The sequence below is a fragment of the Melospiza melodia genome, chromosome 13 (assembly GCF_035770615.1).
Source record: "Melospiza melodia melodia isolate bMelMel2 chromosome 13, bMelMel2.pri, whole genome shotgun sequence".
In the NCBI taxonomy this organism is placed as follows: Eukaryota; Metazoa; Chordata; class Aves; order Passeriformes; family Passerellidae; genus Melospiza; species Melospiza melodia.
The window spans coordinates 18,101,051-18,118,536 of record NC_086206.1 but is presented as its reverse complement, the minus strand read 5'-3'; the positions used below and the strand labels follow the sequence as shown (position 1 = coordinate 18,118,536).

The 17,486-nt window shown below is 42.1% G+C and overlaps 1 protein-coding gene across 4 annotated transcripts; it reads right to left on the bottom strand.

Annotated features, from left to right (window-relative positions):
- Positions 1-1,057: 1,057 nt before the first annotated feature.
- Positions 1,058-16,126, bottom strand: ATMIN (ATM interactor). Of its 4 annotated transcripts, XR_010029397.1 has the most exons (6): positions 15,965-16,126; positions 10,494-10,619; positions 9,365-9,564; positions 6,451-8,420; positions 6,149-6,228; positions 1,058-3,509 (listed from the first exon to the last, which is right to left on the bottom strand). XR_010029397.1 is itself a non-coding variant. In XM_063168071.1 (4 exons), the coding sequence occupies exons 1-4, from the start codon at positions 15,992-15,994 to the stop codon at positions 6,590-6,592; spliced, it is 2,187 nt and encodes a 728-aa protein (XP_063024141.1). In that variant the 5' UTR covers positions 15,995-16,126; the 3' UTR covers positions 1,058-6,589. The 4 variants fall into 4 exon arrangements, 1 of the variants encoding a protein (XP_063024141.1); XR_010029396.1 differs by having other exon boundaries at positions 6,149-8,420; XR_010029395.1 differs by having other exon boundaries at positions 1,058-6,228.
- Between the last annotated feature and the right edge of the window lie 1,360 nt (positions 16,127-17,486).

Below are 17,486 nucleotides of genomic sequence, written 5' to 3'. Positions count from 1 at the left end.
TCTGCCTATAAGTCAAATCCATTCTAAATGATGAAAAGCCTAAAACAACAACCTAATCTAAAGCAGAACCATCCCTATGATGGAATAGGGCTGTTACTCCAGAAGGATCTTACATATCTGACTGTTCCATGATTTTAAATGCTGCAAAGAGGAATTTAGTTTCTAGATATTTATGACATCTTCCCATTTAGAAATATCTCCCCTTCTCCTCTGGAAATACCTGAATGCTGCTGTTTGCAAATGCTTACCTCAAGCTGTGATGGGGCTGAACACAGCAGCCTCCTGCTGTCCATCAGGGAATGCTCCATCCATGACTACAGCTGAGGGAACAGCTGATTGAAGCTGCAGATGAACCTTCAGCCACGAGGCTTCTGCTCATTCACCTCCTCTGAATCACACAGGCAAGACTTACAGGTAACACCAAAAATCAGCATTTTATATCCTCCAACTAACAGAAAATGGTGGGATCATCACTAAGCATGGGAGCTGTGCAGGAAGAAACAGGACAGAGTATGAGACATGCTCAAATCAAGCCACTCTAGGGTTTGTTTTTTTTTTTAATATTTACAGTGGCAAAATATATTTTCTCAGTTAAATAAAATACATTGTAAAATAACAAAGAGTTAGAATAGAATACCTTGAACACCAACCAGCATACTGCAGGTGAATTTCTACTAGAGATCTGAAATCACCCCTACAGGAGGGGTGGATGGTAAGGTTGAGGAAGAAAGCAAAGGAGCCCTGTCCTGAGAGTCTGTTGTAGAGGTGAGGCATCTGCCACAGAGCTGAAACTGCAGAAGTTCCCATTCCACTGCAGGTAAAAGGCAAAGATTACATTTTGTGCTGATGAGGTTTGAGACAGAGAACCTTTCTGCACCTCCAGACATCAAGAACTGACATTGTAGGATATGTTTTGAAAGCTTTTCAGTTGGTAGAGATTTTGTAAACTAAACTAAGATGTTCAGGAGCAATGGGTGGTACTTGCCAAGAGGCACTGGATCCCCCACCCAGGCCTGGGCAGGGAGAGGTCATGGCCATTAAAACAGAAGGCAAAAAATGATTGAAGTTAACTTTATTCCAAAATATGTATAATTTACAGGACTGAATAAGTGCTTCATTTGTGAACAAAACATTTCAATACTTGTGAATAACTTACTAGTAGCTTTGTGTAACACTTCAGTTTCCAACAGAGGGAAATATGAAACAGTATTTTGGCACAAGGTTTTCTCTGCATGCAATAATGTAATTACAAGTTTCACAGTTACTAGGACAACATTCCTTCTTTGGGATTGTCACTTGTAAAATAGGTCTAAGAAATGAATGCTTGATTTTGTCTGGTCACTGCAAGTTTACTGGCTTAAATAGCAAGAATTAAACATGAACATACTTTGAAAACTAGATTTGTCTACTAAATAAAAAAAAAAAATCCCACCAGTAATGAAAAGAAAAGTATTTTAAGGACATTTCTCAGCCTTGCTGAGATTAACTCACACACACTTTGGGAAAGACTCACCCACATGAGATTTATTACCCATTCATTGCAAATAATTACAAACTTAAATGAGATTGTAATCAGGTGTTGAAGTCTTTAAGCTGTAGAGATATGGCCATATTTCATACCTAGCTTTATCAGAGATGCACTTGCAAATATCTGTAGATAGAGGTACTGTCAATCTAGCTCTGCATGCAGGTGCTTGAAGCATGTAAAGCACTGGATGTTGTGAAATGTAGAGCTGGCATCACCACAAGCCATCTGTTATATTCCACAGCTAGTTGTTGCAGGTGCTGTAAAGCCAGCATATGAAAAATGGTCACAGGTAAAGGGACTTCTGTTATTTAACCCAGCAGATCCTTGAGGCGTTTCCACCACTTCAGGCTGTCTGGTTACATTTCCAGTGCAGTCACACACACAAACACAAACACTCCTCACCCTGACTGCGGGGCTGAGCACTGAGTTCTGTTCATTGCATAGCAATGGCACTTGAAACAAGAGAATTCAGTCCTGTTCTAAGCAGCAAGTCCTTCTTGCACATGTTTAAATTCACATCAACTCTTAAAAAACAACAACAAAAGAAACAGAAGATGCATGATTGCACCATACACTGGTTTGCTACCATTAAACAGCCAAATCCTCACAGTGTTCCTGTTCTCAATGGCAGCCTGGTTACTGGAGGCCCATCCTACCAGGACACAAGCATAGCAGCACCTTAAACCAAACAGGAATGAGAAAGCTTGCAAGGCCCAGAATGTTACCAACAGTTTGGTGTGAATGTATTTGGAACAGCAAATGGTACATTAAGATCATGTTTAAAAAATCAGCACATGTCAGAAACATATTAAAGCAAAGGAAGCTGTACAACCTTAATGATAAAGGCAAGCACATTTGGTTCACTCAAAGTTGCCATTTCAGGAACATGTTCTTTTGCAAGTTCAGCACCCTATGTTGATTCAGTATCAGTTCTACTAAATTTCCCTACATTTAAAAGGCTATTAAACTCCCTCTAGCCCCCTAAGCCCCCAGTCCTGTCAACTCTTACATTTCTACCCAGGTACACAAAAAATCAATTCACATCTTAGCAGCATAAGGATTTAGAACAGTGGAAGGCAGCCATCACTCTTTGTTCTCTTGCTCCTACATAACTGGGGTCCATATGACTAACAGGGAAATTCAGCCTCTTGTTTCCAACAGAAAAAAACCTGTGTATTGTGCCATGAAATAAAAATCTCTAAGGAGTTAATTACATACATTAAGTTACAGACACTGATCAAGTTGTTCAAAACAAAACGAGGTTTCACAAGGTTTCTTTTACAGCTGTTTAATTCACAGCTGCAAGTATTTACACATTTTTTAATGCATTCATATCCTTTGGAAATGAGAATTTTCTAAACTCAAGCAGCTTCACATAACTAAGAATACGTAGCATTAGCAAACTCTAACTTAAAACTACAATTTTTCTAGGCCAACACAAAGTTTTGGGGAGGACTCCCTCCCTACCCACAACAAAAAGTATTTACAGGTGTATTAGAAGAAATAGACACAAATAAAGCTGTAAGAAGAGGAAACATCTACTGTCAGACAAACTTTTAGCATTCTGACAAACAAATATGGAAGGCAACAAGACAGACCTTTCATTTTTCAGCTTATTTGTGCTTATGTTCTCACAGAGTGCAAGCTCCAAATCTGCTGTTTCTTTTGTTTGACTCTTTATATATTAAAGAAAAGCACAAATGAAACTACAAAAGTACTAATTCAATTTTATAATAGTGTTACACAGGCATCCAGATCAAGATCCAGCAATCACAGCTTAAAAGAATTAAGCAGGAAACACAAAGGGTAAGTACACGTAACATTAGTATCACTTTCAGATAAAAAACTGTGCTAAGAGGCTACAGAGAATCTGATGTTACTTTCTGTATAGCAGCTCTAATGGCAATAGAGGATACAAACAAGAGTGAGACAGTAAGTCACTGCTGACCAATACTTACAGTGCCTTGAAAATCAAATCAAACTGCAGAAAAAGGGAGATAAGTATCATTTTAGTTCTACCCAGAAATAGTTGTGTCTGAAGTTTATTTTATAACAAAGGCAAAAATAGAAAATCAGCCTTTTTCAAAATTTGTTTAAATGTGAAGAATTTGTAATATTCAGCTATAGTGTTTCAGATAAGGTTTCATGAAGTTTTCTGTGGGATTCACCAAACTATGAAGTCTGGCTGCAGTCCTCACATTTTCACAAAAGTACTTAATAAATCCAAACTGAGTGACATATGCCAGACGTACATGATCCAAACCTGTTTTTGAATGAATAATTTTATTATAACTTTAATGAATAATTTATGGAGAACCAAATTAGTGAAGAAAGAAGTTAATTTTGGTCAGAAGTTAATTTCATCTTTCCTAAGACAGTGCAGACATTTAATAATTTCTTAATACTGCACTTTCCATAAATGACTTCATGTTGTAGTACTGTGTTCACCTAATCAAAATGCAAATTGTTTTAAACAAATAGAATGAGTGAAAGGATTGTAATTTGAATGTTCTAATAAAATACACAAAGCTCAAAAAGACTCCTAATTAAAAACTACAATAACTGGGTAATGATTACATTATCAGATTTTGTCCACACAAACTTTTGGGTCTTTTCCTGACAGTCCCTGATGCTAAGGCCTTTGTCTTACACAGTAACATGGCAATTATCACTCTAATTTGTAAATTAGTTTCCAAGTACTTTAAACCTTGTTGTTCTCTCAGATGGCTACAATTCAAACCCTTCAGTAATTCTCCTCAGCACCCAAGATTCCTTCTCCTGCAGAGTAAAGGCTGACTTTCTAAATTCAGAGGTAATGAACAGCTTCTACAGCTGTGGAAAATACCCTTTTCCCAAACCAGGTTTATAGTGACTGCCTCACTTTCACGTGTCAGTACAGACAACTTGCACATGGAAAACAGAAATCAGGGTATGAAGAAGCATTCTCTGGTATTCCAGCCAGGGGAAGGAAAGAGAGGAAAAACACTTTAAAATCTGAAGTTGCAACATTACCAGAAAGATATTGCAATAGAATAAATTAACTTAATTTTGTTCTTTATCTTATATCTCAGTTTCAAAGTAGGCAAGTAAATATGAGTCAGTCATCTTCACAAGAAACAAAATTACAAGTGAGGCCTTTCTTTTTAAAATATATCCCCCCCTTCAGATGAGAACTCTACAGACATTGTGAAACCTGGGGGCATTCCCCACAGCAGAGTAACTTTCTCCTGAGGAACTGCAAGATTCCCATCTGCAGTTTCTTCAGCCAGACTGGAAGTGTCTGCAATCATACCCAGAAATGTTGAAAAATTGAACAGGCAACACAGTTTTCAGGAGGAAAATATGAGTTTCAGGATGAATCTGAAGAGATTATTTCAGTAAAGACACTCACCATGGCAATATAAAGAGTATTAAGAAAACGTAAAGGAAAAATAAAAGGAAAAAAGAAAGGTATTGCTCATCTGCAACAAAAACAAGCTGGCTGCAATGGATGAGTAACTCAACTCCCACATCCTTGAACTGAGAATATGCACACAAAGCACAGGGAGTCCTCAAAACCTAAGGCTTGGACATACATTTGCTGCTGGGCTGCACAGTAAATATGCAGCCAATACCTCTCCTCTAACAATGGAGAAATAAAGTCTGTTACAGGCTCAGGAATTTGACACAAAGAGTTTTCCTTTAAGGTTACAGTAAAACTAAAACCTGTCCAGTACAAAACCAGAGCCCTACATTTCACAGATATAGTAAGAGATAAAAATTACTTAAGGCCAAATTCCAACATACATTCACAACTGGCTTAATGTAAATGAAAATACTGCAAACAGTGGCATGAGGGGCAACCAAAACATTAAAAAAAAGGTGCCAAGAGGTCATATGCTTCTCTGAAAAATCAGTTTGTGTGAGTTTGACTATACTCTGGGAAACTGTGAAAGCTGCAGGAACTGAGGGCTGCAGATCAAAGTGCAAAAGCAAGATAGAGCTGTTCTGGAAGGGCTTCTGTGAGCTGATCTCCCAGCTCTGCTGTATGGATTCCAACTCTTTTTGGAAGTAGGAAGTCCAAAACTAGAAGTCAAGGTGAGTGTTTTAAGTAATTTAATTGTCCATTTTTAAAGATTTCTCTTAAGGTAGCAAACCACTGTAACATTTCTGAACTCGTATCTCAATAAAGCTAGGAGAATTCAGCAAAACCAAATGATTCCAGTCTCTGAGGCACACACATTGTAACATTTGCATCTTCAAGACAGAAATAATTTAAGCAAATCCCTTCTGAAGACTCTAAAAAATGTTAGTCCCATGTATTACACTAGCTAAAAGGACAACATACTAATTTTCCCTACAATTACGAATTCCAAGTTCTTTTCCTACCCTTCAAAGAGCATCAGTGCCACTCAGGGAAAAAAAAAATACTGCTTTCTACACACTTGTTTAATAATAAATATTTTCAACAATTCAAGAATCTCTATGTGTCTAGTGTGTTGGACAGGTATTTGGAAAATGTCAGCTTATGCAGGAGAAAGAGCTGTGAAGGCATAAAGTAAAAGAAGACAATAGGGCTGATTATGTTCATGCCGGATTTAAAGTACAAGCTACTAAAAAAAGTAAACAGAAGTAGCTTACACTAATAGAATCCTCCCCCGTAAGTTCAGGGAAGCATCTCAGCTGAACAGCTCAGGGTTTTGGTCCAGCACATTGGAACCCTGCATGGAAGCCAGGAATAGAGAGAGAGATATAGAGAACAACTTTAAAAGTTCTTCCACTTAGATGAAAGCAGTAACAGGTTCGTAAAGAAGTTTGAGGAAAAAACATAGGCACCACATAATTTTTTAAGGTTCAAATGTACATTAACATGTTACAGCCCCCCCCTTTCCCCTCTATTTATACACACATAGTTATGTAAAGTTACATATTCAATAGAGTACCTTCAGCATGAAAAGTCTCTTAGGTCAACTGCTCGTGACAAGTACATTCAATAATGAAAGTGGATCACTTGGTAAAGCCATCTCTCCCACCCCAATAAGTTAAATTCAAAGCACAAGAAACAGTTCTATTATGTAGCACTCAGTGGCTGGGCTTGTCAGAGCTCTGGAACAAGGAGCACAGCTCTTCACAGGTCTGTGTTTCTACTGAACTGAACTGGGACTCCATTGTATTCCAGGCTAAGTCAGCCAGAAGGAAGTCATCCATTGCTGTCTGTGTTTCATTGCTGGTAAGGAATAAACTCCCCAGATTCTCAAAGCAGCTATCCATAGTCTGGGTCTCAGCACTGCTGAGCTGGACTTTGCTTTCAATATTCTGAGCAGGTGTGTTTTTAGTAGCCATATATACTTCTGTCTGGGTTTCTGTATCAGATGAGTCAGTGCTCATTGAGAAACTGGACTGTTTCAGAATACTTCCTAAAGGCAGATGGGTAGTACTGTCCAAAAAGAAATTCAAGTCTGTCTGTGTCTGTGTATCAAACATCTCCAAACCTAAGAAGTTAGAATTGCCTCGGCAGTTATAGGATTGAGTGGCACTATCTGAAAATAAGAAATCAGTCTGAGTTTCAATGTCCAGTGACTCCAAAACTGGCTCAGAGTTCAGGGTACCAAGCTCGCTCTCTTCAGTCTGAGTTTGGATGTTGGATGCTGAAAAGAACTCTTCAATGTCGAAGTCTATCCCTGTGCTCTGTGATGGAGCAGGTGGAAGATGTGTGTCAGCATTAGAACTCGTCTCAGACAAAAGGCCACGATTATCCAGGGTCTGGCCAGACATGTTTCCTGAAAAAATGTTTTCCAGATCACTTAGCAGGTCCATTGTCTGGGTTTGATTATCTGTTGTATTTTGAGATGGAAGTATATTAGTCTGTGTGTTGAAGCTGATAAGGGATTCAGACTTAACCGTATCCTGATTCAGGGTCTTGCAACTACTTCTTTGCAGCAAGGTTTGATCTATATTTGCAGGTATTAAATTGTTTTCTGGAAGTTCAATGTGAGTAGAAACATTGTATGATGAAGGAACGTTGTCAAAAATGTCACTGCACATTACAGCCTGGTCCATCTGTACCCTTCCATCAATACAGTCCTGTGTCCTGCTGGTTTGAGTCTCTCTGGAAATGCCACACGTTGGAAAACAGCCCTGGCTGAAAGCATCAGTCTGAGCAGCTATGGATGAAGTCAGCTTGGAAGCAGGCAGCAGTGTCTGTGTCTGCACACTGATGGGCAATGAGATCTGGGAACTGAATGACAGATCTGTCTGAGAACAAGAGGACACAGAAGAATTGGGAGTCCAGGCTGCAGCTGGTACAAAGCTCTGGGAGATGTAAGATAAGTCAGTCTGTATATTTATTGAAGAAATTTTGTTCTTGTGACAAACATTCCCCAGCTCTTGTCCTGGGTTATTTGATGTCACCTTGTCCAATTCAACTTGTACACCAGTACTTACTGGTTCCCGATCACCAGAAGCTGTCACCTTTGAAACAGGCATAGTGTCTTTAAATACAAGTGTTTCTGCCTCCAGGGCTGGAATCAGGATTCCTATAGACTGAGGCAATAAATGAACAGTACTTACAACAGAACCTTGATTATCAACAGCCACTACAGCAGGTTTGACAGAAGAGTCTGTTGCAGATACATACACAGGCAAGTGAGCAACCTGCATCACTGGAAGTTTAACCAAAGCCACCTTGGGCTTGGGTAAAAGCATCTTTGGTGCACATTTTGGCTGCATTTGGTTTGTGAAGTTAGAACTGCAGGAGCCTTCAAGAGAGGCTGCTACTTTCACTTCAGAGGACTCCAATTCCTGAGTGCCAGGAGCAGTACTGTGGGTATTGCTGAATGCTTCGTTTGCCTTCTCTGCCAACTGCTGATTATGAACAGAGGACTCCATTTTCCTTTTCTTACTAGGAGGATCCCTGTGAACATGAGATCAATAATTTATACTTCTTTCCAACACAGAACATCTGCCTTCCATTTTTTTGAGTCACTGCATTGAAAATACCAACTGAAGTCACAGATGAGGTTGGACACGAGAAGACAATTAATCCAGATTAAAACATAAAAAGACTCCATGAAGTTCAATTTTGCTAAATGTCATTCCTCACTCTCTCATTTTAAATAAGAATAAATACTACCCCTTATGGAGACCTATTTCCAAATGGATGTGCAAGTTTAGATGGCGTCTTCCCCTCTCACATTAAGCACACTGATTTGAAGACTTTTAATGTGTTATTGTGACACTGACTCAGACTGAGGCTTGAAGGGACAGAGCTCTTACAATATGTGTACAGGTAATGGTCTCTCATGGAAATGGAAGATAAAAAATAGCAATTTTTCACACAAAACTTAAATTTTGAAGCAGCTGAACCTCAAAGACAGGCTAGGCTTCAAAAAGTAGATTGACCTTTATGAAATATATGGACATACTGAAACTATAAATCTAAGCATAGGTGGTAAAAAATACATCCACCAACAATTCCAACAATGACTAGACTGTACAAGAAAGTAACCTGAACTGCATTCCACACCTCAGTTACCAGCTATAAATATCTCCAAATCATGTCTACTCTCACAGAACTGGAAAAGCAGATGCAACAAGAACCACCACCATTTATGCCAAGCGCTGCAGGGTCATCAGTACTTTTTGTTTTCTCTGTAGGGAAACAAGATCTTACTGATTAGATGACCACCACTGCCTTCCACAAAACAGAAACTCCTAAAAGCAACAAAGAAACTGCAAACTGCTAAAACAACATGTCCTAATTTCCTATTTAATCAACAGAAAGGAGACAAAAAGGCAGCACATGAGACACACAGGACTTGGTGATGAATTATCATTTTTTCACTGCTTCACTTTTACCTGTGTTCTGCAGGGATTTCATGGCCAGTTCTGTAAATGTGAGACAGTAATGCTGTTCTGCTGGCATAAGGGCACCCACAAGTACACTGGAAAGTCTTGCCACAGACCTCTATGTGCCGTTTCAAGTACCACTCTGTGCCATAGGAGTTACTACATTTATCACATTTGTGCTTCTTTTCAGCATGCATTTTCATAAAGTGCTAGAATACACAAGGGAAAGTAAACATTAGCATTCAGTGAAGATTAAAAGAAGAAAATCACGGTTAGGGAAGAAAATATCGGCAATTTTTTAGTTGCTAAGTAGCACTGAAGTGTAGCATTAATTATTTTTTTAAAGTATTACTACAAATAAATTTAAAGAAGTCAACAGAGAGAACGTGAAGTTTGCAAATCTGCTGATGCTACATGCATCTTAAAAACACAGATTATCATCTAGCCATTCTAATGCCATTGAAGGATTCCTGTGGACACCAATAAATCTACAGATGAACTTTGCCCAAAGAGCGCAGTAAGTCTGTGCTACATCCTACTCCTGAGGATGTACAAGTGAGCAAATAATCTCAAGTCATACAGGTCAACACCAGAGCAAATACCAGAATTCTTTCTTTTCATCTATGGCACCAAGTGCCAGCCACTCAGCTCCTCCAGGTAACCCCAGCTCGGCACAGGTAACCAAGAGCAGCACAGTGCTCTTTTTGCTCACCAATGCAGAAACAAGTCTTAGATGTTTTCTTAAACAGGTTAACTAGTAAGCAAATATATTTTGGTATTAAAGCAGAGAAAAGCTCTTAATCCTTGACCACTTGAAAAAAGCAGTTAAAAGCATCAGCCACAGTTAAAACCTTCATCAGTTGCTACTGAGATTTTTTCCCCCTCTTCTTAAATCTTTCTCCATCTATTTCATTTGTGGAGAGGGGCTCTGATCTAGTTTAGAAGAACATACTGGCATCTGTCTGATCAAAAGGTTCAAGTCCTCAAATATAAACATGCAAACATGCAAACTCATGAATCACATGTGCACTTGTTCTCTAACTTCTGCTATGTACTGAATCTGTAGGCAAAAGTGCACATTCTTTGGAGTAGAGACAGGACTAAATCAGTGTGAAAATACTTCAGGAAACAGGAATACCTGTTTTACAAGAGAAAATTGGGAAAATGGTCTGTTTGGTCCTCTAGGGCAGCCTTCAATAGGACAGCAGTAGAATTTCTGTGAAGTTTTCAAACCCTTCCTTACTGGTGCATTAAGTTTTCCATCCTGAAAAAGAACCAGTTGAGAGGTTGACAATTCTGCAGGTTTGCATATTCAAGACAATATTCAGAATACCCACCAACTATGGCTCATTGAGTTTACACATCTCAGTGAGTTGGAGGCACTTTCCTATGTGATTTGAAAGTTCAAATGGAATTTTTGCCCTGTGTGGATGCCACTTTGCAAATATCCCATCAAAATTACCAGGTGCAATTACAACAAGTTCTATGGAGCAGTGGTACTGTACTTTTACCAAGACACTCCCTGCCCCATGTTTCCTGTTATTTCAGCAAAAAAAAAATTTGGCCATACAGATACTACCCTAGACTGCTGATTCAATGTGGTTTTACTTGTTAGCAGCACAGAATGTGAAGCTCCATTAAGATCAGTCACTGAAACACAACTTCCTTGATGCTGGAATTCTGTTTGCACTTTTTAGAGTTTACTTGTAAAAAAAAAAAAAAAAGAAAAATGCCAAGTATGCTCTGCCACTTAATTTATATCATGAACCAAATCTCATTAAAGTCTATGAAACAAGTGGTATGGTAATTCTGACCCTCCAAACACTGAGTGACCAATCTATCCAGGCATCCATGTGAGCTGTCTCACTGACCCTCACTTGTACATAGAAGAAAACAACACAACTTGCTCAAAGAGGATCACAAAAGTACATATGAGAAGGACATCCTAGTGGAATTGTCCAGATTGTTCAACCACATAGAATCCCTTCCTGCTGAGGATGCTGGCATGGAAACCAGACAAGTCATATACCTCAAGACATACCCTAGCTGAAATGGTCTCAGTGGAAGCATCAGGCATCTGTGTCTAAGCAAAAAATTAAAAGTGAACTATTTAAAATCTGATGCTCAGAGTAGCTATGAGTGTCCTTCCATGCTGAGGCTGAACTGGGGCCAAACACAGTCCCCAGAGGCAGTTAGTGCAGTCCATGGTGGCATCCCTAAGATGATTTTTCAGGGAAGAAATGGGACCATGCCCTGCTTGAACTCTGCACCTGATTTTCCTTAGCAGGAGGACAGTGAGCACAGTCAGTAATGGAAGGCTGATTTCACACCAGGCACTCCCTAACTACCTCTGTGGGCAGATCTCCAGCTGGTGCTGTGTACACAATTACACCAAACACAGAGAATGCACAAAGCACAACAGCCCTCCCAGTGTGAGGCAAACCAAGTGTGCACCTCAGTGCCAGGGCCCAAAGGGCTTCACTGCCCACACCCCCACCTTACCCAGCTGCAGTTACTCACAACCCAACAGTGCTGTCCTCAGCCACCCATGCCTTGTTTCTGAAGTCCATTTACACCTCAGGATGCTGGGATATTTCAATGATTTTGTATTCCCTCAAATCACCTCTTAAGATAAAATGATCAGTAAAATGTAATCCCTTCAAGCAACATTTCAGTTGTATTTCCACACGACACTGCTACTTGCTGCCATTGTCACAAGTTCATTTTTATCAATGACATATCACACTCAAACAAGCAACGTTTAAAGCCTCTTGATCAAAATGATCACCTGCCATATCAAGAAAACCCGGAATAAGTCTCTAAAAAGGGAGTTTTCATGTAACATTTTTACCTTCTAAGCACCTTGTACAGCAGTTTTCCCTGTGGACAGCCCATTCACAAACAGGCCTGTTCTATCTCTGCTGAATCATCACTGTGACTATTGTTGTACCTCCTAGAGCCACTGCCCTAAACAGGAACATGACACAAAGAAATCTAGCTGCTCCAGCCCTAATTCCACTTTTTAACCCTGACTTTACACAGAACACTTTCATCACATGTCAAAGTCCTCAGGAAAAAAGATCTGCCTTTAAGTCAAAGCTATGCTTGGCTTCTCCCACTGCAGATGATACCAACATGCTGAGTAACTGGCAATTGGAGTTACTTATTCCTAAATAAAGTTATTAAATGTGTTATATTTAACATCACAACCCAACAACTGACAGGGCAATATGGGAAACATGTTCAGCCACTTCACAGGTAAACCTCAGTCAGGTTATTTCAAATGACTGAAAGACTAAGGTATAGAATAACACCAAGTGTTTAAAAGCTTTACAGACACCAGTAAAATGCCTTTTTAACAGCTGGAACACAGCCTTTGGTGGCAGAGACCACAACACTTTAGTTGTGACAAGCTGAGACATACTCTACACATATTAGATATTGTTTATGGTCAGTAATCCTGCTTTGACCTTTCCCAAGTCCTTGTGGCTGTAAATGGTTAATTCTGCATCTTCTCAAAGCCCACCTGGCCAGTCCTGTTTCAGACATTCTCACAGCTTCCTTCCTTACCCATCTGATTTTATGTCCCATGTTTCTACAACATCCAGGCACCACAATTATTGGTAGATATTGGTGCAATGAACTTCTCCCAGTGCAGACACTTGCAGTGTAAGGAACACTGCCATGGCTTGTGACACCAGCTGGGAAGGCAGGAATGAACAGTCCCTGCTGCAGACTGGGTCAAGGTGAACTTAGTGACGTCTCACTCTCCTGCCCAGAAAGGCTTACTCCAAAGGATTAATCTGAAATGATGCTGCAGTAGACTGTAGTCAACTATTTAAAACATGGGGGTTTTGCAGCAGTTCAGTCATTTCTTTACGAAATAGGACAGGGAGAGAAGTGCATTTATTCTTATGATAACAACCACTGTGGCAGTGCAGTATCTGAGTAACTCACCCCAAGGGTGCTCCCCTTCCAGCTCACACTGACTACAGCTCCCAGTTATCACAGGAATCCACAGAATCTTCTCCTTTACATGAACTCTTCTAGCTTCATTTTAAACTACATACATGTAGTTTCCCTTCTTCCCATAAAATAATATAGCCAAAAGACCAAAGAATTAAAATAAAAAATTCAAGTTTATATCCACTGCTCTCATTTTTTTAATTAGCTTATCCTCTGTCAAAGAGTCAAAAAAAAAATATGTATCAACACTTCATATCTTCTTTGCTAGGCAAAACAAGCCAATTTTTTCTAATTTCCCTTTGTCAGAAACACTTGCCATTAATCACCCTTAGCAGTTATTTTCTACACATCTCCCAGTTCATTTAAACTTACTTGAACCAGATTCTTACCCTACAGTGCTGACACAGAATATCCCTCTGCCATATTTTAGGATTGCCCTTTTCACAGCAGCTTTACCCTAAATGCTCATTCGTGTATGACCAAATTATTTTGCAAGTGTTTCCCACCTCAGGTTATTTCTGTTACAAACCAGAGCTGATCAAACTGTTTGTTATCACTTCACAAGACTAAAACCTGGTACTGCTGCACTTGACTCTGCTTTTACAGGGCACTCTCTTTGTAAATGTCCTTCCTTTGCCACTGCAATCCCTCTTGGGTTTTGGTATAAAAACATCCTACTGGTGCTACTTTTATTAATGAAAATTAATCAAGTCATCCTCCCTTTTCCTCAGGAGTGTTCTCTCCTTCCTCAATAGCACCATACCATCTCATTTGCCAAGTTGCCTCTTCATTATTTTAATATTTCACTAATAAATGCAATCTACTAAATATTTTTTATCTGGGAAATCAGCTACCTCTTAATAGGGAATACCAATATTAAAATATTTTGTCTCCCTTAAACCTCAACAACATTTTAGTCTCAATTACAATGCCCTTGAAACAAGTCAAGAAGTTTCTGAAAGTCTGCATTCATCCACATTTCAGTACTTACTCCAATCCCCAGCTTCAGTAACTATCCCCAGCTTCAGTAATTAGGTGTATGGAGTTGCTCTAATTCTACAAGCAGTGGTGGCTAACAGCAAGCTGGGTGAGAAAGCAGCATTTGCTCACCCATCATAGCCTGAGTTATGTAACCCACCAGCTGCACTGCACGCTCAGAGCATCAGCTCACAACCAAAATGACTTTGCTGACCTTAAAGAACACTTGGAACTTCTGCTGTACCTCCCCACACACAGACATGGGAGATCTAACACATAACACACAGTGAAGCTGTTGGTTGGTATAGGAAATGAAATGAAAACATCCCATAGAGACACAAGACAGCTGGTACACTTGACACGATTTCCTTTTGTCCCTCACCAAAGGGGCACGTGTGACCCACGCTTGACTCTGCAGCCATTTCACAGAACAGGGATGTTCACTGTTCCCCCACTGAGGCTGCACTTTCAGAATGCAGCTATGAATGCTGCACTCGAAGTTTTCCAGGAATACAATTTGTCCTTGCACACTTGGCATTACAATTTTGGGAAAAGCAAGGATATCTTTCCAAAAGGCCCACTCTCAATGTGTGCCTGCTGAACTGTGCTTCTCCTCCCCCCCAGCACATGCTTAGCTCAGGAGTATTATGGAAATGAGGGCTTGTTTCCAAAATGGCATCCATCTGTTTTGCTGGGGTTTTTTTAGCTCAGACATTTAAAAAAAAAAACAAACAAAACCCCAGCATAACAGCCCTCGGCGTTGGGATGGAGATGGTTTGCCAGCTGATAAGGTTAGGAAATGCTGCATGTTTGCACAGCACCTCACAAGTGGGGCTTTAAAGTCTTACTGCAGAAAGATTGGTGATAAGCAAGTAAAACAACAGAAGCTGTGTCCCAAAGAACTCCTAACTGCCTGTGGTATGTTTACAAAAATGTGCAAAATTGGTTATTTTCTGTAAGTAATTTTAGAGGAATCCTCAACACAACTGGCCAGCCCATTCACATACACACTTCTGTATTTATACAGGGACCTGCAAGGGCCTTTCACGAGAGGAAATTTAAACAAAAGACAACGAGAAACATTTCATTATTCCCACCTGGAATCACAGAATAGTTTGGGCTGCAAGGGGACCTTGAACATCATCTTGCTCCATGGGCAGGGGAACCTTCCACAATGCTAGGTTGCTCCAAGCCCCGTCCAACCTGGCCTTGGACACTTCCAGGGATGGGGCAACCTGTGCCAGGGCCTTCCCATCCTCACAGTGAAGAACTTCCCCCTAATATCTGACCTAAACCTACTCTTGCATTTGAACCCGTCCCCCTTGTCTTGCCGCTCCAGGCTCCTGTCCCCATCCTTCCTGGGAGTTCCCTTCAGGGACCAGAAGGCCTCAGTGAGGTCACCCCACACACCCTCCATTCCAGGCTGAACAATCCCAACTGTCTCAGAACCTCCGGGAAGAATCCCGGTCCTTCTCGGGGTGGGCAATCACACCGCCCCGGACCCTCACTACCAACCAAACCCAGCACAGCCAACACCGCAGCCGCCCCCCGGCCCCGGTCCCGAGCCGGCCGCAGGCCCCGGGGCGGAACACGGCGCTGCGCCAGCCAGAGCCACGGCGCCACGGTGAGGGGCCGAGCGGCGCCGGCCCGGCCTCACGGCGGTACCTGCAGCGGGTGCGCCTTGCTGAGGTGCATGTTGAGGGCCGGGCTGTTGGGCAGCACCTTCCCGCAGCCGGGCACGGTGCACAGGATGTTGGTCCGCACTTGGGACAGCTCTGTCACCGAGGGCCGCACCAGCTCCCCGGCGGGCGGCACGTCCCTCACGGGCGCGGGGGGCCGCCCCAAGCCCCCGCCACGCCGCCCGGCCGCCGCCGCCATGTTGCTGTCAGCTGCTCGGGCCCCGCTCCGCTTCCGGGGGCGGCGGCCAATCGGCGGCTGCGCTGCTGAATATTCATGAGGCACGTGGCGCGGCCCCGCCCCCGGCCCTCAGCGCCCCGCAGCGGCGGCTGCGAGCGGTACGGCCGGGCCCGTGCGCGCTCCCGCGGCACAAAGCGCGCGCTCGGCGCACCGGGACAAACGGTGAGGGGCAGCCTGGGCACGGCCCCGGCCCGGCGCACACCGCTCCGGGGCTCCGGTGATTGTGCTGCACCGGGAAGTGGAGAGGAGGCACCGATTTCTCCGCTGGTCAGGGCCGGGACACGAGGGAACGGCCGAAGCTCCGGCGGGAGGGTGGGGCTGGTGTCAGGGAAAGGTTCTTCATGCAGAGCACCGTCACTGGAACAGAGCCCCCGGGAATGTCACGGCAGCAGCCTGACACAGCTCCAGGAGCATCGGGAGAACACAGTCACAGGGTGGGATTGTTGGGGTGTCCTGTGCAGGGCCGGGAGCTGGACTTGTGAAGCCTTGTGGGTCCCATAAAATATTCTATGATTTCCTGATGCTGGAATCACCAACACAACACACAGAGGTTTTTCTCCTATAGCTGGCCAAGTTAAGGGAAAAGATGCACACCAGTCTTTGGGTGAGAGCTGTGCCATGGGTGTAGCCCCAGGATGTGTGCTCCTCCTGCAGCCCTCGTGCCCTCAGCTGCAGCCATTCTGCTGCTTGGGGACAGCACAGAATCGTTTGGGTTGAAAGGAACATTTAAACATCATCTAATCCAACCCCAAACTTCCAAATTGCTGGAAGAGACCAACTGGAATGGGGAAGATAAGATTGGTCTCCACATTCCCCCTTCTCACCTCCTCCATGGGAACACCTGCTCAGCAAGAAGGAACCCCAGAGCTGCAAACATTTCCTGACAAATTAATAAATACACACCTCCTTGCCTGGAAATGCTGTGTAGTTCCTGGAATATCCCTGCTTACAGGAAGTTAGAGATAAAACATCTCTGAAAATCAGAGATACTAAAAAGGGGATGGAGGCTGCCTTTCCCAGAAACAAGAGGCAGTAGGCCAGGTACTCACAGTGTTCTAGAGCACTTGGGAACTTTACCCTGATGGTAAATCACTGCCCTCTCAGGCATTTAGGTTATTTGGGAGAGAGCATCATGAAGAACAAGTTGCACAGAGTGAAATACATGCTGGAATCTTAATGGACCTGAATCCTGGAAGTATGGTGGAATATGGTTAGAGCCAGCTCTTAATGTCTATCACACCAAACCTGGAATTCTTCCACAATCCTAACA